The sequence below is a fragment of the Epinephelus lanceolatus genome, chromosome 3 (genome assembly GCF_041903045.1).
Source record: "Epinephelus lanceolatus isolate andai-2023 chromosome 3, ASM4190304v1, whole genome shotgun sequence".
In the NCBI taxonomy this organism is placed as follows: domain Eukaryota; kingdom Metazoa; phylum Chordata; class Actinopteri; order Perciformes; family Serranidae; genus Epinephelus; species Epinephelus lanceolatus.
In genome coordinates this window covers 31,673,649-31,697,103 of record NC_135736.1, presented here as the reverse complement: position 1 = coordinate 31,697,103, position 23,455 = coordinate 31,673,649, and the positions used below count along the sequence as shown (strand labels likewise).

At 40.8% G+C, this 23,455-nt stretch overlaps 1 protein-coding gene across 1 annotated transcript in view; it reads right to left on the bottom strand.

Annotated features, from left to right (window-relative positions):
* Positions 1–10,223: 10,223 nt before the first annotated feature.
* Positions 10,224–23,455, bottom strand: part of tacr3a (tachykinin receptor 3a) — a 55,382-nt gene continuing 42,150 nt past the window's right edge. Inside the window, exons 4-5 of the mRNA XM_033625017.2 lie at positions 21,877–22,073; positions 10,224–19,284 (exon numbers count right to left, since the gene is read on the bottom strand). Coding sequence (XP_033480908.1) covers positions 18,951–19,284; positions 21,877–22,073 — 531 coding nt within the window. The 3' untranslated portion in view covers positions 10,224–18,950. The remainder of the gene's footprint in view (positions 19,285–21,876; positions 22,074–23,455) is intronic.

Here is a 23,455-nt window from a genome sequence, read left to right as displayed (position 1 = left end):
TGCGACGGCAGTAAAACCATTGTTTTCCTATGATATGGTGCGTCTGACTGGCATTTTTTTAGACGCTTGTTTTTGTAGACGCTTCTTTTTAGACGCATGTAGACGCTGAAAAGTTAAAATATTTTCAACTTTTTGAGCGTCAGACGCCAGTAGCTAGCGCGCATTGAATAAGCGCTTCCAGGGTTTCAAGCTTCTTTGTAGCGTCCGCGTCTCTAGCATTTGATTTCTGTGTGATCACCCCATAACAAACAACATTATCGGTTGCGGTGTATGTACTACTAGTCAAGGCCAGGTGTTTTTTTTTTTTGTGGCGTAAACCTAACAGCTTACCTCTTGTGCGTCAAGATTCGATGCAAAAAGCTGCCCCCGCCATCATTTTAGTAACATCCGGGGCCTCTGCCCAAGAGGCAAATCCTAACAAGTAAGAATGAGACCATGTTCCGAAAGCTGAAGCTAGAGCCAAATGGCCTCATCCCCAAGAGTTTCCTGTCAAGGTAATTAAGAGAGCCTTGATTAGCCTCGACTGTGACTCTCAGCTGACGTTGACTGAGTCTGCCTTTTTGAACTCCACAAAGTAGGCTACCTTTTAGTAAAAATAAACTTTACACTGTCCTACAAACATGTCTGAAGTCACACTCAGTGTAACAGAGGATTAAGCCAATGTTTAGTTATGGTGCTGATGTTCACTGAGATCCATTACATTAAAATATAAATATCCCTTCTAAGAGAAAAATGACATGTCAGTGGGAGCTTTTAATAGAGTTAGGTGTCATATTCACTTCACAGTAAGCTCACATCTCATGGTTTCACAATACGTCCATCCTGTGTTTAACTTTTATTTAACCTGGTAACTCTCACCATACTGAAACTTTCTCACAGTGCTGGCTAATAATGTAATGGCCATGGGATTTAAGTTGTTGTTATCTCCTCCAGGCAGAAGTCTGGAGGGGATAATGTGTTTGGTCATGTGCTTGTGTGTGTGTATGTGTCTGTCCACAAGCTAATCTTGCAAAGTACTGGACCAATCAATGTAATATTTTCTGTGCACATGCATGACTGTGTGCTCTTGTGGCTGTAGTGATTCACAATTGTAGAACAACTTGTTATATTGACCGTTTTATACCATTTGCTTACTACCCACTTCTCTTAACAGCTGGTGGGAGGGATAAATTTTCCAGAAATAATTTCGGCTACTAACAACAAACCCAACCATCTGTCACAGGCCACATTTTTGCCCCTGCGTTGTTTCAGAACCGACATCCATAGAGAAGTTTGGTCATATTTTGAACTGGAGAACCTTGAGATCAATTCAATATCTGATATGTTGTGATCCACTGACATTAGGCACTATACGAGATAGAGACATCCTTGTTTTTGTTTTCTTCATCTACACCTACCTAAGGGAGCTGAAAGGGCTTGTACTGTAGTAGTATCAGAGCTTCACTCAGCAGTGGTGTATGAAAACATTGTTTTCCTTGCACACCTGGGGCTTCTTAATACACATCAACTCGAGTTGATGTGCGTTAAGAAGCCCCACTCTACAGCACTGATGGTGCATGTCAGCTCTCCAGAAAAACAACAGTTTTATCACATTACCTCCCCAAGGGGTACCTTCACAACTTCCTGTGACATCCACAGAAAGTTTGGTAACTCATCTGCTGAATTGCAAAGCTTAAGGCAGGATTCACAGTGATATTTGTTTAATATGAGCCATGTTCAAGAGAGCAAAAACTAAACTTTCAGACATGCAAATACGCAAAAATTGACCCTTCGCTAAGCCCCGGCCCTTTGTGATAGAGTAAGCATGGAGCCCACACTGTAACTAACTGCACTCCATGGAGAAATATTATCATATTTTTGGAAAACTGAAACAGTGATTGCAGAGAGAAGCAGACAGAGGGGTCTACAGTCTGTGTTTGAAGGATATATCCAGGATGTCAAACTGACTCAGCAGCAACAACAGGTTAAAAAGACAAAGATAGTTAGAAGCTAAAGCCGAACTATAGGCTACAGATCACAGTGTAAAAGTGAACCACCACATCACTGCTGATCGCCACAGAACACAATGAATATAAAGGGAAACTTTGCTGATATTGAACCAGCTGTGTGGCATCGCAGTGTGTGCAGATGAACAGTGTTTGGCCCCCTTGATTGCTGGAAGAAGTGAAACAACGTTCATCTGCGCACAATGCGATGACACAGAGCTGGTTGAATATCAGCAGCAAGTTTCCCTGCTTCCCTTCACTGGTTCCTGTACAGCAGGGTCGGTCTTTGTTTCGCTGTTATAATCATTACGAAGCAAAAGCAGCATGTGTATACATTCAGTAGGCTATATCTTCAGTAGCTAGCTAGCTAACCCTACACTTTCCAGGGTTTGATTTTGGTTTTGGAACAGGGAAGAAACGTATCTTTTTTCAACCTCTCCAGGTAACGAGTATCATTAATACACGACGTGCCCCAGGCACAACATTTAACTCCAAATCCACAAAACCAGCCTGAAAATGAAGGAAATCTGAAACGACTGCATTAGAGTCAATGGAGCACAGCTGTGTTGTTGTCGGACCCTGGTCTCTGAGCTGGCCGATGTTACGTTGTGATTGGCCAGTCTGCATTTGGGGGCGGGATTTAGTGAAGGGTCAAATGACATCTACTGTGAATCATGCCATCATGTACTAATAACGAAAAGGAAAAGATATCTTAAATGCTTTTTGTGGGGGCTGTTTCTACACAGATAAGTGTTTCCATGTGAGACCACGTGAGACGGTCTCTTAGTAACACAATCTAACTAATAACCACCTGCCACTGTTCAGAGTGACATTTGATGTCCATAAACCAATTAAATGTCAGATCTCAGACCACATAGCTTATCAAATCGGTGTAAGTCAGGAAGGGAGATGTCACATTTACCTTGATGTATGGTGCACCAGCTGACAGTTTGGTTTCGCCTGCACAAAGTCACACAGGCAATTAACTTCTCACTTTTCCTGAGTGACAAGCAGCAGTTTGAGATGAAGCTCAGCGATGAGCTGTACCTCTAATACTGTTTCATAAATCACAGAAAGACATCTAAGAACTACAAAGCTTGAAATAACTGTTTTTATATAAGAAAGTGAACGTCTGCCAAATTCAAATTGCCATGAAATTACTTAATTCAAACTTCTTACATGATATGCACGTTGAATAATCATTTCAAAGGCAGTATGGAGATTGTGGTAAATTACTTTGGTCTAATTTGCATATGGAAGATAGCAGCATGATAATCCCGTCTCACTGTGGGAGGAAGTAATCAACAGACAGAAATCTTTAATATCAGTGATGTTGCAGCACATTTTGTCTCTGCACATTAAGAGGCTTGAAGAGACCCCTCAGTGTGTGTGGTGAATCCTTTCAAACTGATTGCAATGGATTCCCGAACAGTGGCAGATACTAAGAATGGTTACAAATGGATGTGAGGAGCATGGAAGAAACAGGACAGCAGTTTCCACACAGCTGTTGTTAGTGGCTTTACTGAGGCGAAACAAGGAGAAAGGAGCACAAACTTTTGACTTCTCATTAGAAGGATATTCAAAGACTTGCAATCACTCATTGCAATTCAGTCATGTGCGATATTGGTGCAATATCAGTTGCATGAACCTGCAGGCAGCCGGTCAAAAAATTGAAACACATGTTGGATGTGATCCATACAAAACAAAGAAAAGTGATTTTTCCCACAACCTGACTGATTTTCCCGGCGTGAACATGACAATGTTGCAAAGTTCAGACGGGAAGACTTTCTTTGTGCTCATCCATTCACAATTCTCACCATCCCTATCCCACTGCTTCCTCCAATCAGCTGACTATGGGTGTTCACTCTTCTATTTCAAACTTTGCCATGATCTCTCTCAGCCAATCAGGATGCTACTACAAAATCTTTAATCTGCTCTCTCCTCTGCTGCTGTCAGCTGTCATTTTAGGCAGAACTGTCGCGCCCTCCTCCACCCCATTCACCTACAGCCATCGAATCAATAGTCCAGGAAAAACTCAACAAAGGCCCATTTCTCTACTCATCCAGATTGTCAGCACTTTTTTATCTTCTCCACATCTTCCTCTCATCTCATCTTCACCACCTCTACGATCACCAGTGTCAGTGCCCCTAGGGAGGGGGCTCCTTATTCTACGATGGATTCATTATCCTCTTTAAATATATACCATCTCAATGGGGTCTAATCGCCAAAGACTTTTCACATTACTCATACATATTAGCACAAGTAAACAAATATTCTTTTCACAAAAAAGGGTCTCTCCTGACTGAAAAGTGAAAGTGTACAAGAGTGTAGTGGACTATAACTATTTTGTGTGTAGTTTGGTCCATGATGAAACAACTGCCATTTTGCTTTTGGCCAGGTCAGTAAATATGAGTATTATTATTATGAGTATAACTATGTTTTGCATTTCAACTCTGTACATGGATACACCGCGGTTACCAGGTAACGTAAACTAACTTTAGCCACTATTTTCAACCTACTAGGTCAACTGTTTCCTGAGGTCTCTTGAAACAATGTTAAAATCTGAACTGTGGCTAAAAACACGGGGAAATTGCCACAGCATATTGCAATTGCAGCCAGGTAAGGACATTTTAAACACAACACTGTAACGTTTAAGTTTGACATTAGTTGACTCTGCTCCTCTAAAAAACTGAGGTGTTTGATCCACATCTGAGGCCATGGTTCCTTGCTGGAAAACCAGCGTTGCCCCCTGTGAGTTGAGAGTGGTACTGCCCCAAGCTAGGGAGATGAAGTATCTTGGGGTCTTGTTCATAAGTGAGGGTAGAATGGAGCATTAGATGGATCAGCGGTTTGGTGCAGCATCTTCAGTGATGTGCAAGTTTCGAGTTACTGGTCCATCTACGTCCCAACCCTCACCTATGGTCATGAGCTCTGAGTAATGATCGAAAGAATGAGGTTGTGGATACGAGTGGCTAAAATGAGTTTCCTTAGTAGGGTGGCTGGGCTCAGCCTTAGAGATAGGGTAAGGAGCTTGGACATCCGGTGGAAGCTTGGAGTAGAACCGTTGCTCTATATCTCGTCTGGCCTGGGAACGCCTCGGGGTCCCCCAGGAAGAGCTGGATGGTGTTGCTGGGGAGAGGGACGTCTGGAATGCTTTACTTGGCCTGCTGCCCCCGCAACCTAGCTTTGGATAAGTGGTTGAAAATGGATGGATGGATGGATGGACTTCTTTCCTTTACATCTTTCTAGTTTCTGGACATAAAGTGGCCCTTGTTTTTCCCCAGTATGATCGATGGGAGCAGCTCTTAACGGCACTGATCATGGGCATTTGTGCAGTGTTGGTAGGCTTTTTCCTCCAGTTCCCTGACCTTCACCAGCACACCAATATATGACATCATATAAAAAGAAGCTATATTTCCCATGTGCAATAAAGTGAATTTGACCATTCAGCCTGTCTACTTACAATATTTTTCATTTTACTGTTCACTGATTTATTATATTTTGGTTTCTGTTTTTACTGATGCTTCTTGTTTTGCCCTCTCCTCTTTGCAGAGTCCCTGCTGTGGGACAAATAAAGCATTTTCTTATCTTATCAATCGCTGAACCTGCTCCCTGCAGTGTTCTGTTAACATAAAATCAGTGGCAACAACAGTAAAATGTGTTTTGGTTTTAGAAGGGCAGAAGCAGTAAATGATTTTAACTACCAGACATTAAAGTGTGTACATTGGAAGCAACAGTGCCAAGGGAATTGACAGCTTTATGCTACTTCCCTTCTCCACCGCTGTGGTGGGTAAGAGGCTGTTCTAAAAATTGACTGACCTGCCAAGTGGTCTGACACAGACCAGCAGACTGGCACTCCTCCATGTGCAGTAGACATGGATTGCTGAGTAACAATTGCCTTATTTAGTGGTGCAGATCCACGCTTCTACTTAGAGTGAAAAAGCACTTCCTCTTTAGAGACAGGACCTTGTGTCAAAAACATGTGCATTGAGTTTTCAATTCAACATCGAGTAGATTCAGTGTTTACTGGTCTTTAACGCTGGGAATCAATTGATCGGAAAAAAAAATTGTATGTCACTGTCTTACATGTGATCGAGCCATGATCTGGTGATATGAATATATTAAATGCTCTGTTATACTTTGTCATATAATTATATATTCAAATGCAAACCTGACAAATGCATTGTCACAGACCAGACTGCACTATAAAGCAGTGTCGAGTAGCAGAGACGAGCTGCTGCATACCTATTGCCTTATTAAGCAGTGCTCACCACTGTAGAGTAAAATAATAGTTTAATACAACCTTGCTGAATAATTGAACAACCTCAGGTTTTATGTGCTTGAGAAATTAATATTTCAGCTCCATACTCTGACATCTGCTATTAGTTTGACAAATAGAATCTGAATCTGATGAGGTCTGAACATCCCCTCCTTTTTATAATTCTTTACATTTACAAAAAGGACATCTTCCCGCTGCTCTTCCAGATCAAGTTATACTTAAAAAAAGAAAAATACACCCTCAGCCATTACTATCAGTCATAGTGTACGACATATAGTAATTTATCTTTTGATCTTTTGCTGCATCCACTCTCTGTGTCTTAGCATTCATCACGTGCGTCAGCTTCACTTGGTGGCTTCTTATATTTCCCACGATGTCTACTGTATAAACAACCTCCAGTAATTAAACCACGAGCTTCTGATTTAACCAACCAGGGCTGATGTCACAGATAATAGATTTGGTCACAGACACAACATCATTGTCATCTGCTGATGATTGAAGTAATCAAGTAATCTCAAAGGTGGCTGTTTGTTGCCTGGTTACATGCACATCTGTCTGCCGAAGCATTCACTTGTCACTCTGAGGACGAGGCACATATGGAAGCTAAAGCGCACAATCCACAAAGCAACTCTTGTTTGGAAAGCCATGTTGTTATATTGTTTGAGAAGAAAGGCAAATGAGACATTGAGCCATTTAACCATAATTTTCATAATTAAGGTCTTTCGATGGGACAGACCAACTTTGAAGTCAGGAGGAGTTCGCTAAAGTACGACCCCTGGAAATAGCCAAAAGTGCGCCAAAATTGGATAGTAAATTCAAAATGGCGGACTTCCCATTCAGTTTAGAGCATGGGTCCAAGAGGCTTCTTTGTACATCATGGAGTGTTACAGGTGCCTACCAAGTTTCGTACATGTAGGGGAAAGATGCTTTGGGGGCTGCTTTGCAGAAATATTGTAGGGGGTGCTACTAAGCCTTTTTTTTTTGTGCCTGAGCATGAGCCGCTTAAAATATCAAATTTTTCACCAGATGTGATGTACAATACAGGCCAAAAGTTTGGACACACCTTCTCATTCAATGCGTTTTCTTTATTTTCATGACTATTTACATTGTAGATTCTCACTGAAGGCATCAAAACTATGAATGAACACATGTGGAGTTATGTACTTAACAAAAAAAGGTGAAATAACTGAAAACATGTTTTATATTCTAGTTTCTTCAAAATAGCCACCCTTTGCTCTGATTACTGCTTTGCACACTCTTGGCATTCTCTCCATGAGCTTCAAGAGGTAGTCACCTGAAATGGTTTTCCAACAGTCTTGAAGGAGTTCCCAGAGGTGTTTAGCACTTGTTGGCCCCTTTGCCTTCACTCTGCGGTCCAGCTCACCCCAAACCATCTGGATTGGGTTCAGGTCCGGTGACTGTGGAGGCCAGGTCATCTGCCGCAGCACTCCATCACTCTCCTTCTTGGTCAAATAGCCCTTACACAGCCTGGAGGTGTGTTTGGGGTCATTGTCCTGTTGAAAAATAAATGATCGTCCAACTAAACGCAAACCGGATGGGATGGCATGTCGCTGCAGGATGCTGTGGTAGCCATGCTGGTTCAGTGTGCCTTCAATTTTGAATAAATCCCCAACAGTGTCACCAGTAAAACACCCCCACACCATCACACCTCCTCCTCCATGCTTCACAGTGGGAACCAGGCATGTGGAATCCATCCGTTCACCTTTTCTGCATCTCACAAAGACACGGCGGTTGGAACCAAAGATCTCAAATTTGGACTCATCAGACCAAAGCACAGATTTCCACTGGTCTAATGTCCATTCCTTGTGTTTCTTGGCCCAAACAAATCTCTTCTGCTTGTTGCCTCTCCTTAGCAGTGGTTTCCTAGCAGCTATTTGACCATGAAGGCCTGATTGGCGCAGTCTCCTCTTAACAGTTGTTCTAGAGATGGGTCTGCTGCTAGAACTCTGTGTGGCATTCATCTGGTCTCTGATCTGAGCTGCTGTTAACTTGCCATTTCTGAGGCTGGTGACTCGGATGAACTTATCCTCAGAAGCAGAGGTGACTCTTGGTCTTCCTTTCCTGGGTCGGTCCTCATGTGTGCCAGTTTCGTTGTAGCGCTTGATGGTTTTTGCGACTCCACTTGGGGACACATTTAAAGTTTTTGCAATTTTCCGGACTGACTGACCTTCATTTCTTAAAGTAATGATGGCCACTCGTTTTTCTTTAGTTAGCTGATTGGTTCTTGCCATAATATGAATTTTAACAGTTGTCCAATAGGGCTGTCGGCTGTGTATTAACCTGACTTCTGCACAACACAACTGATGGTCCCAACCCCATTGATAAAGCAAGAAATTCCACTAATTAACCCTGATAAGGCACACCTGTGAAGTGGAAACCATTTCAGGTGACTACCTCTTGAAGCTCATCGAGAGAATGCCAAGAGTGTGCAAAGCAGTAATCAGAGCAAAGGGTGGCTATTTTGAAGAAACTAGAATATAAAACATGTTTTCAGTTATTTCACATTTTTTTGTTAAGTACATAACTCCACATGTGTTCATTCATAGTTTTGATGCCTTCAGTGAGAATCTACAATGTAAATAGTCATGAAAATAAAGAAAATGCATTGAATGAGAAGGTGTGTCCAAACTTTTGGCCTGTACTGTATGTGCAAAGTTTCATGACTTTTCGAGTATGTTAAGGCCCCAAAAAGGCAATTAATTTGGAGGAAGAATAATCTTCCTTGCATTTCAATAGGGTCCTTGCACTGCGTGGTGCTTGGGCCCCAATTAGCAGTTGCTACTAACCCTGTAAAGAAACGATTGCTATCGTTATATGGCATTGCTCAGGTTAAACCATTTGTAAATCATGAACAAATATACAGAAGATGAATGCCTTAGAACTTGGTTTTATGATCGTTTTAAATTTTGCTAACTGGTAATGTTGCACTGTTTATTGGAAATCAATTCTTCTTCGCAGCTCTAAAACAGGTGTTACCAGTGGATACAAAGTGCAACTGGCTGTAGACTACTGCTTTAGAGCTGCAAAGACGAAGAATTGATTTCCAGAAAAACTGTTGTTTTATCCGGGAGTGAAACTACTTTAAAGGTAATTAACAAATTACTAGTATCAGATCAGTGCATTGACTCACGGCCAAAATACACGGGTCATGGGACCATTATAATTGATTGAAGCTGCTACACTGAACACAGAAGCCGTGCTTGCTTGTGCGGGCACCACTCTACTCAGCTCTATTTTTGCATCGCTGGTCTATTTTTCAATAATCACCTCATCATTTTATCCTATTAGACATTTGTGTGAAATTTTGTCACAATTAACATAAAAATTCCCAAGTTATGGCCAAAAACATGTTTTCAGAGGTCACAGTGACCTTGACCTTTGACCTTTAACCACCAAATTCTAATCAGTTCATTCTTGAGCCCAAGTGGAAGCTTGTGCCAAATCTGAGGAAACTCCCTCAAGGCCTTCTTGAGATATTGCGTTCACGAGAATGACAGTCACAGTGACCATGACCTTTAACCACCAAATTCTAATTAGTTCATCCTTGACTCAAAGTGGATGTTTCGTTTTTCAAATATCGGGTTCACAAGAATGGGGCAGACAGAAGAACAGACAAACGGATGGATGGGCAACCCAGAAACATAATGCTTTTGGCCGTGGCTGTCGTTGGCGTGGAGGCATAAAAATAGCTCTTAACAGGGTTGTTCATTCAGATGTCTGCTGCTGTAATCTGTGGATTGTGGAGGTTTAGAAAGCTTTTTGGTTTAGTGTGAAACTCCAGTTGGTTCCCTCACAGATTGTCCACTATAATGAAACAGTTGATGTATAAAATTCTGGTACTGACTCTGCTCCAGTGTTCACACTCTGTTTTACAGTATGAATTTTAATTTATTAACCATTTTTTATAGCAAGACAGAGACAACAACACATGTTGACACTTAAATTAAGGTCAATTTAATGTTATAATCCGCAACATTTGAGTTAATCTCAATTTTGGTGACTCTTTTGGTGATGAGTGGTCATTGTACTGCATTTCAATGGTCTGACAGCAGCTTCTAAACAAAAAAATTAATAAGCATGGGTTGTTGTTCTGCTGCTGACTGAAATGAAGAGAATGACAGAATTACAGTCTGTGCTGTACAGTGACCATGTCTACAGAGAGATTCATCTTTAAGATTATACGTACATTTTTTGGTGTGTTTTTAATCATGGAAATTAATCAGTTTCTTTTCCTTAGGAGTGCATTATTTTTGTCTTGTCAGCAACAACATTTTTACTGCTCATACCAAGACAATAATGGCTAATATAAGATCTGGGAGCGGTTGCACAAAACACCTTAGGTTAAGATTTTCAGGTTTTCTTCAAAATAAAATTAGTTGCACAAACATCTTTGTCTTCTCCTTAAAATTTGCACTTATGTATTTATGGTTTTATCCTTGTTTTTGTCTTATACTTTAGGAATCCCTAGACTGTTGCACAAAAGATCTTAGCAACCAAAACAAGGTAAAAAAGAAAAACAAACAAACAAGAACAACAACAACAAAAAACAACAAGTATGTCTGACTCTATCTCAACTGCAGAGTTTATGGTAATAAATGAAAAAACTAACACACCCTGAGAAGAGAGTTCTGTGACCAGGAGACCAAGAGAGATAGGCTTTTGATTTTACACTCTAGCTTTAATTGAATTAATTTTTGTTGCAGTTTCTTCCTACAATCATTTCCTGTTTTCTGGTATTTGTTGATCAAATTTACTTTGTAGTATGTGTTTTCTATGAGTGCATTCCTCCAGACGTATAATCTTTTCCTCCTCTGTCTTCTGTTCTTCTGCCATTTTTTCACCATCTAACTATAAGTCAACTTTGTCAGACAATAACAGGCATCACAAGTGAGTCCAAGCAAACAAACAATCTCTGTGGAAACTTGTACCATTGTAAAATCTCCTTCAATGCAGTAAATGAGTTAATGTTTTTCTGAAGGACACCTTTTAAGGGATTCTGTGCAACTGTGTCCCTCAGCTAAGGAGAAATTAAGCCTTAAGTGTCATACTTAAGGAGAGAACTAAGGTGTTTTGTGCAACTGCTCCCAGTATCTGTATGGCTGTGGGTTTTTCAGTGTAAGAGCTTCCTGTTCACACGTATTTACAACAGCATATGTGAAATGTTTAACAAGCTGGGAAGAGGTCGCTATGGCAACAACATTGTGATAACAAGATAAAGATGATGTAATAAACATCAAAATGCTTACATATTATTATGAGGAGTGGTCGGAAGTGGAACTTAAAGTACGTCTACATCTCTCTTTCATGAATGCAGTTTGCTTCCATGGGGTCAAATCTATGATGCTCTATGACAGAAAATTGAGATATTTAAAAGTTGCGGATTATTACCGCGGCCTGCATTGTTTCTGACAACAAACATAAAACAAAACACTATTTCTCAGTCGCTGAGTTTTTTTTCCTCATTAAAACTGACTGCGTTTGCAACAAGTCACAGCTACATTTCGTAAGCATGTCATGTCACTTGTAAACACTCATGAAAAGAAAGTAAATAAGACCATTGCAGTGAAGCCACATTAAGCAAATACATTAGCACTGACCAAGCAACAAAAAAAAAACCAAAAAACCTTTTGGAGGTCTCATTGTAAGAAATATGATATAGAATTGTAAAGTCATTTAGTATCATCAATAACAAAGAGTTCTTACAATTCCTCATCTTAAATTACTAAAATAATTGTCATTTGCCAGCAATTATAATATTATACTAGTAGTTTAAAGGATAGTACAGTAGTTTATTTCAACCTGAGTTTTGTTTTTGAATTAGAGCGGTGAAATTAGTTCTTCTGGCAAAATATAGGGGACATAAGGTAGTGTAATAATAGTGTGCCACAGGAATGAGTCCTAAAACCAGGAACTGAGTTAGCATGTTACTACACACGGTTCCCTCGTCTCAAAGTCGATTTTTTTTAATAGGTTTTTGGTTAGATGCCTGAAATAAGGTCTGTGGATAACACGAGCTTAAGAGACTTTCACGTTTGGTTCTATGACAGAATGCATCAAGAAATCCCCCAACTCGTGAACTCTGAAGCCTCTATGTGTCCTCAAAAGTTGATTGCTAACAAGTGGCTAAATGAGACCACAGTACGTCATCGCACTGAGCAGTGCTAAACGTGGTTTCACGATCTTGTTATGGTGGTGAGGTTATGTCACGCAACCATAGTTTAGTTTCTTTTTTTTAAATAGCCTAATGTTTCGGTGAAGATTCTCATTCATCCAGGTCATGGTAATCATAAGTGCTATATCATAGGCAACTGGACTTGCTTGCATTTCTTGAAGACATTTTGCCTCTCATCCAAGGGGCTTCTTCAGTTCTAATGGACTTGTCACATGTGAGTCGTTGACCCGCCTGGCCATCATATGTGTCGTTAGGGTTACCAGGTGTGAATGGGTGTGAAGTCGTCTTGGGAGGGATCCCAAGACTGCATTGTAGGTGGGTGATAAGTGGTGTCGTAGGTCACCTCCTCTGTTTAATGATGGGCATTCCAGTTTGACATAGATGGCCTCTTTCAAACTATCTTTCCTCTCTGGCCAAGATGAGAACATTGCTGTCCTCGAGAGAATGTCCCTTCTCCTTTAGATGTTAATGGACAGCTGAGTGTTGACTTGAGGAGCTGGCTCTCCTGTGCTGTCTAATGTTAGCTTTTACTTCTGGTGACTGCATTTAGACTTCAATAATCATGAAAGTGGTGTATCATAAACGTTTGTCACAGAGCTTATTTTCAGCAGTAAACCAAAATCCATTAAAGAATCCCCTAGACTTTTTGAGAGGGAATCAGTGCGATGCTAACTTCCATGTCAGCCTACAGAAAAACATCATTCCTTGGGCACTCTATGACGTCAGAGCTAAGAAATGAGGCTCAGGTTGAAATTAACTAATAATCCTTGAAAGACACAACAAATAATATGGTCACCACTTGACACAGATAGAGGCACACATTGTACTGTACATTCGTACAAAACACATACATTTATACAGAGAAACATGAAAATAGATCGATTAGCAGTACATACAAACATTTAACCAACTTCAATATAATGATCAGATGACAGCTCAAAAATACATGACACTGAAATGCACAACTTGTTTTTCTTCACATTCTTAAGTAAATACTTTCATGAAGTCTTCAAACATTCAAAACTGTTGGTAATAATAATTAAGATGTCATTTCGTTCCACACATGACAGAGTCAATTTCCTGGAACCTTTTACCACTTGTTAAACATAATAACTTCCCGTCACACACTGTCAAATCTTTACTGCAACTATTAGGACATTTTATATATATATGTATATATAAATATATCTTTTTAAATATTTTAAGTCTTTTAAGAACGTATGTTTGGTGAAAAAGTAACACAACAAAATGCTAGGCTACTGATAAAAGCAGTCAAACAAAACTATTGTTACGCTTAGTTCCCAGCCACGAGTCATGTCTGTGTGTTGATGTGTACAGAGTGAGAGGGGATACACTGGTCCAATGGTTTACAGCATATAATCCTTTCACAGTATGGTTCCACTTATCGTACTGTAAACCTAACGTGCCACAGGCTAGCTATTTGCTGGGGCAGTCTCAACACTTTATGCGCACACAAGCAGGGGAGTTAAATAAAGATGTAACTCAGGATAACAGCATGCTGGAACAATTTACAGAAAGACCAAAGACTGCAAAAGGCAAAAATGAAGGTTATTATATTGTAACCCTAGTTCTATTAGCACAGGCAAAGCCTTCTACTGGACTCTGTGGTAGCGGATCCCAAATGGTGGGTCACAGTCCAAAAGTGGGTCATGGATCCATTTTGAATGGACCACAAGTGACTTGTGAACATGTCAGGTTTGTTAAAAACTAATTTTGAACTATGGTGAATTTCCTGCACAGAGCTTTTATTTTGAAGTGCTATTTCTTTCTGTAAAGTCATTGACTAACAGACAGATCACAGGCTCGGCCCTCTGATGGACTCTCTGGATACAGTGGGTGAAGCCCTATGAATTATCGTCCTGTCGCAACATAGCATCGACACATACTGATCCTGACTGGCTAAAAGTTACTCAATGCTTCCCGCCTACTTCTCTGTAATCTTGGTTGCTACAATGGAGAACCTGGGGGCCCCAGCCTGCCCAGGTGAGAAGCAACCGAACTGGGTGGAGCTTTAGCCTAATCCACAGGGGTTGAAAGACAAGCAGGAGACACCCTGCATATCACATTTCCTGGTCATCGAGGAGCATGGGTACACATAGGTTTAAGGAAGGTGGAGTCAGGCGCAACACACATGACATACACCCAATCCTTTAACAGTCCTGCGTCATTCCAGCGAGCACAGACTCTGAAGAAGAGCCTGACATGTCCAAGAGATAGAACTGTATGAAGAGGCAGGGCATAAACCATGACACTACCATACAGATGTCTTTGACTGTGCATGGACCACAATCAGAGGGTTCCTGCCAACCTGCCTATTATGCTCGGGGGCCAACACAACCCACTGTGGGGAGTCTCAGCAGAGAGATGTCGGCTGTGGACTCCTGCGGGACACCGATAAAATGTTGTAATCATCATCTGCAAACAAAGTTGTTGTCTCAGTGGGGATGGCCGAAGGCAGCAGCAGAATTCTGGCGGTTGGATTAGGATCTGAGGGTTATGCATCTCAAGCTCCGGCTCACTCTCATCGCAGAGAAGCCTCAGGTCGAACATCTGAAATGATCCCACCGCTGCTGGCATTTAAACTTGGGTAGCGCCCAGCAAGCCTCACAGACTGGTGGCTGCTGAACACCGCTCTCTGCATAGTGTGTGCCAACGGAGTGATAAAGCTCCTGAAACGGTGACTCCATCCATGGAGAGAGATGATTGGTAGGCAAATTGAAGTTAAAAAGGATGGCAGACTGCAGTGTATGCTGCCTTATATACTGCAGGCTCCGTATGTATACAGGTAGGCACATCCTGATTGGCTGGCTACATTAATGCAAATTTCAGTGGGCACATGCTTGCTTATGATTGGAGGAGAGTATAGAGTATACAGAGTAGGGCCTGTGTGAGATAGATCTGTTTTGCTTTGTATGAAGGCATTTAAAAGAACACTATACAGTAGAACAAAGGCTGCACTTCAATGTGCAGCTTTTTTTTATCACTGTAAAAATGACAGCCATCGACCCACAAGGCTCTCATTAGTTTGTTTGCTTTTAGTCTGTCCATTCTCCAGCAGCCTGTCTATTGGCGTGCGCAAATGTACACTGGATTTTGCCTCTGGCTTAATGCCAGTTACAGGCACAGCATGTCCAACCATTACACAACTGAAAGCCGAACTCCATTTCAGTACTTGCAGAGCCAAACTCAAAGCCACATACAGAGCCAAATGGAGTTTAATCAACAACAGCCATTCCATCGGTGACTTTCGGCTGCCGCTCATTCATAGCTTCAGGGGCAAATAGTTGCAGAGTAAATTCTCTGCGTCACATAAAGTTTGCAGTTAATACTTATAGATGGAAATGAAACTACGACATACTTACAGAATTACAATCACCATGGCGTGTTTTCAGATTATCTCCATTGTGAGATGATCTCTCACTCAGAGCAGCAAAACGACAAGCGGAACTGATTAGTTTCATTGTCAATCATTTGAACCGTGGGACCCAGACCTTCATGAAAGTGTGCAGTGTGCTGACTGTATTTAAATGCTAATCTCAATCAGAGCTGAATGTTCTGTAATGAAACAGGTACTTACAGTAGTGTTTCATTATTGCAGAGGGACTGGATAAGGAGAAAACTTAAGGCGTAGCACTTTGAATTTAGATGATAATACTGTATTAGAAGTGTTAAGTTTGTCTGCTTTTTAACATTAAAAAAAAGTAGTCCTGGTCTTAGTCTTACGTCAATTGTCCTTTTTTTTTTTTTAATTATATTTAGTCAGCCTGATACTGTTTTAGTCTGTTTTTTGTTGACTTTAATTCTGGGTATTTTAATCTTATAAAGTCATCAGATTATATTAAACATTCCACTCGGTCTGGTCAACTCTGTTCTAGTGTTGATATAATATGATGATATAATTTAAAGAAATATATCCAGACCTGGAAGACGTTCTGCTCTGATATTCTGGAAGATGTTACTGAACAAAACCTTGTTGTTGTCACTGTTAACTTCAACATAAGTAAAGCCCCTTTTCCACTGGACAAAGAAACCCACTAACACCTGCTAACATCTAGCATTTGTATTTAACAAATTACTATATTTATTGGTTCAAGCTCTGATTGACTTTGATCGGCAGTGACGGAAATTTAACACCTGGGTGGATGCGCTAATTTTAGCTCCTTTGCTGGTGTGATGTAATGATGGGCTGTCACATATTTCATCTGTTTCCATCCAAGCAGTGTCCAAACATTTTTTTAAATGTAGTTGGCACCAATTTCTAAAGAGAGACTGCATAAATAAGAGATATAAAAAGGAGCAATGACTGTAACATTTTAAATGGCATCCATACTGCTTTTTACTGTTTAAAAACTAGCAGTCGCGTTGAATGTACCACACCAGAAATTATTTATCAGTGGGGTTTCCTGCATTTAAAAACTGTATACATACACTAATTTGGTGGAAAAAGTCCAAGTCCCAAGTCCCTACTGTACCAGCCCATTCTGATTCTGCAATTTTCAAATACTGACACTTTATCACGCCCCTCACTGTGTGATATTGATGCCAAAGACATCCTTTAACATGTCAATGAGCCAGGCCACCAGGCTTTCAACCAACTCCAATGTAAACCCATCCATGGCAGTACTCAACGAGAAAGGCTGTATGGAATGGGAGAGAGGGGAGGTAGATTGGTCAAACAAAACATGACTTTCACAGAGTAGACGGCGATGTGTATCTCGTTTGAAACCAAAAGTATGTGCTGCTTTTCACATAATGTCACGTAACTTACGTACCTACATCCTACTGTTTTAATGTAGCGTTATGTACGTATGGTTGTTGGGCAATGATGTAACTGAAGTGACGTACTTACACTCTACATAACAAATGTACTCATTTTAACCACAAACATGTTTTGTCTAATCCTAACCAAGGAGTTTTGTTACCCAAACCTAATCTCGACTGTTTCACAACATTAACCATGTGTTACAATGTGTTTCAGCTGTAATGACATGCTAAAGAGTGCCCTGTGCATCGGTATCACACACTGAGAGGTGTGACATAGCGTCTGTATTGACGACCTGGGAATGAGAACAGGTTGACTGTGCTCATTGTGTGCCGCTGGTGTAGTGCTGATGGAGAAAATAGACCAGATGCTGAAAATGTCACTGCAGATTGTGAGCTGGATGTGGAGCTCTCTGTTGCAATGTGACCTGTCTGAGCAGCTGGTTAATGGGCGCTGAAAGGAGAGTGGGCAGAGCTTTGTGACATTTTGTAATTTAAAAAAAGGAAAAGAAGAAAAAGATTTCAATAAAGTCCTTTCTTTCAAACTAAATTTCCTTCTTGTCTTTTTAGTCAACAATATTGCGTGTTGATTTAGTCACAGTTTGTTTTAAATGATGTCAGTATCCCCTCGTCATCGTCTTGTCTTGGTCATGGAAAAAAGTTGTGATAGGCATATTTTAACACTATTTAACAAGTTCAGCATTGTTCACTTCATATGTTGTTAAGGGTGCTCCTGAGCATGGATGGATTATGAGACAATGGGCTCCTGGGGCACAGACATGTAAAGGCCCCCCTATATTAGCACCACCCATCCCAGCCCTAGTTGCTAGCCATCAATTCAGATTTTTTAGGAGGCTATTTTGTAAGTAAACTCTGACTTCATGGTTATGCTATTAGTTGAGAACAAACCCTGAACTTAGGGAAGGCTGTATGAATCTTTTCCAAAGCAGAGGCCTGTTTAACCAAGCTGCAGTTTGCGACATGAAATAAATTCCTCTCCGGTTGATGCCTAAACATCTAACAAACACCACAGTTGTGAGCCATGCATGTGGATGGAAGAGAGTATATGGAATTTACAAACCACAGTCCTTTTTTAATTGTGATGATGACACTTTTGGGACCTGTGTGTAAACTTTGCTCGCAAATTGAGCCAGTCTCACAGTGACAGCTCTCTCCACAGAAAAACATACAAAATAATATCACGATATCTATTCTGCTGTGAAACATACTTAAGTTGCTTCACTGTAGCCTAATACTGTCCGCTGTATTATGTAGTGAAAAAGAAGCAAGCATAAAATAAATTATATTTGCATCACAATCTGGCTCCAATATTAAAGGATATGGGGCAAACAAACACACAAACAAAAACACCATAGTAGAGGCTTCACTACTTTTGATTAAGCTGTGTGGGTTTCAAATAATAACTGCTAATAACATTCACTCTAAACTGACCCCTTGAACTTCACATCTGTGCCCAGTAAGCCCACTCAGTGATCCATCCACACTCCAGGATATCTTTAATATTATCCATTGAGCTAAAATATTAATAATCTCTGTGTCCACTTGGTCATTCTTTGCATGTTAAAGTAACTGCTTCGATAAAATGCTTTTACATCTAAATTAAGCGATGACCTGTGCACCATTTGTATGTACAGAGTATTATGTGTGTTCTTTTCTTACATGTGTGTGTGTCAGTCTGCGAGAACACCCTTCAAGAAAACTCCTCAGGCTGAGCGCTTGGAGCTCCTCCATTTTGCGTTTTTGCATCGCCACCGTTGCATCCAGAGACTTCCGAGTGGCGAGATGTGATGTAGCTCCTCTTCCTAGCCGACAGGGAGTGCTTCCTTCCGGACCCACCGCCGGCGCCGCCATCTCCCTCGGTGGGGTCATAAACCACCATGACGGTGGTATCCATTCGAGACAGCGTGTACATGCTGCTCTGGCGTGTTGGGTGAAGCCGCGTGGAACGTAGCTCCAACTCGTCATAGCTGGATACCTTGATGAACGGGCACCAACGAAACGCTCGCTTGAAGCCAGCTCGGAATCTGGTGCCACATCGAGAGGGAGAGGGGAATAGTTGGAAAACACAAGGCAGGTTATTGTTAGGAAAATATAGAAAGAATAAAATGGAAAATGAATAAATGTTGTTGTTTTTTAAAAAGATATTTTCATTTAAAGGTCCTGTGTGTAAGGTTTAGGGGCAGGCAGACATTTTATAAAATATCTATAACCATGTTCTAGTAGTGTTCAATCACCTGAAAATAATAATTCTTGTGTTTTTATTACCTTATAATGAGACATTTACATCTACATATAGAGATGGTTCTCCTCCATAAAGTAGACCAGAATGGACAAAGCAAACACTAGCTCCAGATAGGGCCATATGCATGTTTGTGTCAGCCACTATTGTTCTCCTTGACGCTTGCCACATGGGAGACGTTGCAGTTTTGCAACCTCACCCCTAGATGCCACTACATCCTACACACTGGACCTTTAATAAGACCAGAAGCAGAATACACTGTACACAGTGCTGTACCAAAAGGTTGGCTCCTCAGCTGAGAAGAGATTGTGCTGAGGTGTCCCTGACGCTTTTAAAAAGCCAGTTACTGATGAACGTCTAAATGTTTGTGCGGTGATGAAAAGCACGTCAGTTGGTGTGGAAGTGGAGTATTTACTGTGAGAGTACTCAACGGGGAACCAACAGTACTTGAGAGCCTGGCTGCGGATCCTTCTCTGAATGCACTGAGGCTGTATTCATTCATACTCCAAAGAGGCTTCAGATGCTTGAGAGAAGCAATATGTATTTCTTTTAAACAATAAAATCTGTTTTTATAAGTAGACTCAGGGATGTGATAGCCTTACTACAAAAGAGGCAGTTCTTACAGTCACATTGTCATATTCAGTCTATAAAAAGTAATTTTAGCTGTCATTGTTAAAAAATAATTTCATCATTTGAAAGATGCTACAGTACGTTTGTGTTGTAATAAACCCAAGACGATGGTTAAAGTAAAAACCCAGAGGGATGAATGGAGAGAATGTAAGGAAACAAAACAAACAAACAAAATAGCAAGTAATCTTACTAAATTGGTCACTTTGCCATGTCATATTAAAATTATGAATTCATGCCTGACTTGTATCCTCTAGTATAACATATAATGGAACTTAATTACACTCAGTGATGTGATGTGACAACGAAATCAATTACACTTTTGTGGTCACATTCAAACTGGGCATGCACTGATGACTGACTCAATACAGTCACTCACAGACTCCACTATTCAAAAACCAAATTAAACAAAATGTATCTGTCCTTGTCTCCACTATGCGACAGATGTAAAGTTGCAGAGGGCTCTTTGACGCACCTTTTATAGCTCTGTCTTCATCTACACAATTAGTGGTGCAAAATATTTCAGTGGTTCTGTGGCACTGGCATACATTCCCCCTGATCCAGAGCTGGCACTCTTTGGATGCTCAGGGATGACTTTGAACTACACATCTGAGGAACAATTAGCATTGATGCTCTGGACTGTAGCTGCCAAGAAGATGGATCTAACCAGCTGGAAATCACCTACATCCCCTAGCTTCCAGAACTGGCTCAATGAAATGCTTATTATCATACAAATGGAGAAAATACGGTCCTATAAATTTGCAGCATCCAATAGATTTTGGAGCATTTGGGGTCCATTCACTGACTATTTCAAAGGTAAATAATTGTCCTATAATTGACCTTTACCTGAGGCCTTTTACACCTGACTATTTGACATCCCGAAACATTTTAATACTGAGGGTGTGTATGTCTTGCAGTTTTTTTCCTTTCCTTTTTTCTTTTGAGTTTTTCTTTGTTATGTTTTCTAGTCCGTTGTAGTTTTCATTTTGCTATGTAAAAAATAAATAACCTGGACATGCACTGTGTGATTTGAGTCTGATTTTTGAGCCCTGCAACTCATTTTAGAGTCAAACTGAATTTCAGCTTCGGCGGGCCTTGTTTGCTGTGCAGTGTACTGGGGTGGAGCGAGGACCGATCATAACCCGATCAGCTGCTCCTGACCGGCTGTCAGATATTCAGATGAATTTCTCACATATCAGATATTTTGGCTGGCTGTCGTCAGGCTCTCGCACAGTTGAAGCAGATTCCCCAAAGTCAGTGCCTTTTTATCACTCAATCAATTGTGCAGTGTAGCTTATACTCAGTCTGGTTTGTTGGTGCTGCTAACTCACTAACGTGTGTGTGTGTGAGTGTGAGAAAAAAGAGGGAGACAGGGAGAGGGGGAATCAATACTTGGACAAATCTGTTTTTGCATAAATGGACCTTGAAGCTCTTCTTGGGAGGTCTCTCTCTACATTATTTTCAGCAGTATCTCTGCTTGCAGACAAACTTCTACCTGCCCCAGAACTTTTAACTGAATCTTTATTTGCAATTGTCAAAAGCTGGAACAGTCCGTAGAGGCCAATTTTCTATTTTACATGTATAGTGTGAGCACAGGTTGTGGCTTGATGATCGGACCGTACAGTGTGAACACATAAATCATGAGCTTTGGATCAAAACAAAATTTCTACAGTGGGCTCAGTGTATGCCCAGGTTCAACATCAAATATTTAGTTTTTTTAGATTGTCAGCACCACGCTGTTGTTACCCACCTGCTGTTGAGGCAGCAGTAGATGATGGGGTTGTACATGGTGGAGCTCATTGCCAGCCACAGCACTGACAGGTAGACCTGCTGGATGTACTTCCATCTGCTCAGACGCTTGTTTAGACCCGTCACAATGAAGTAGACGTGAAAGGGGAGCCAGCAGAGGGCAAAGGTCACCACTACTATGATCATCATCTTCACCACCTGCAAGAGGAAGGAGAGAACGATGATGAGAAACATTCACAGGCTGTCACTGTTGGCTGTGTTTAGGATTCCTGGAAGCAGTGAGGGAGAGAGTGAAAAACGGCAGTGTGTGAGTCAGGAAAGTTACACAGGAAAGAAAACAGCAGTATCTTTAAAACTAATGAATATTTGGGGGGTAGAACGTGGAGCATGTCATTTCAGTCCATTTCCGAATGCCAGTCACATCACGCTGAAGGCAACAGCCAGGTGATGCATCACTGTAAGGCTGTAATGGAAAGCAGGGCAATAAATTGTTGTTGTTCCTTTGATCTAATAACATGTTCATGTATAATCAAAACTCACAGGGGGCTTCGTCACATGACCATGTACGCCAAAACCTTTTAAGCACAGTAGCAATGTAACATCAAAGTCTAAAATAAAATTAAATTCACTGCATTAGGATTAATTCCTCAAGTTTTCATCATCTCGTTTTCAAGAGGTTCCCAGGAGAAACAGAAAACAAAAGCACAAGACAAACCACAAAACACAACACCTAACAACACAAAGGAAAAAATACTCAAACAGACAAGAGTTATAATCATTGAAATTGTTGTCTTGTTTGAAGAAGGAGCCATCTGAGTGTACAAAGCAGGGTGCAAAACAACTGAGTACAAATCTGCAGAGACTGTTACATTATTTAAAACACTGAAGGAAAACAGAGTGGTTTTTAGGCATTTCAATAGACAGTGTGAGCATAGTCCAGCTTTCTGAAGGAATGTACTGTCTTTACAAGCTGGGGTTGAGGGTCTGTCTCACACCAAAACAACCTAATCCCCTGACAAAATGTTGGCATTATACATTTCTGCCAACCATGGACACATTATATTACGTTATTATGTAGCAGATGTTAGCGGATACAAAAACCAGTTGGTTATGTTTAGGAAAAGATTATGTTTTGGCTTAAAATACCCGCAGCGATGTCTCAGTAAAAAACAATTGCTTTTCCTTACACTATCCCTGCTGGAAAAACAGCGACAGGTCACTGAAAAACACCCATGTTTGGGGGCTAAAAGACCTGGGGTTGTATTCACAAAGCTTCCTGGTGTTAAGAGTTGCTCCTACTGAAAAGAAAATTCTTAGAATTGTGACATTTCCGCCTTAAAGTTAAGACTAGGTCCTTGTAAAAGTAAAAGTTATTCACATACAACTGCTCAACTCCTGAGGGGAAAAACTGTCAAGAGCAGGGAGGAGGATTTTTAAGAAGCTTAAGTGAGTTAATGAAATGCCACAGAATAGATCGTGCAGGGATATTGGGTTGATCTCATTATAGATACACACACATTTCCCACCCAACACAATAACATTACAATGCCAGAAATAAAATTATCACACTAACAATGACA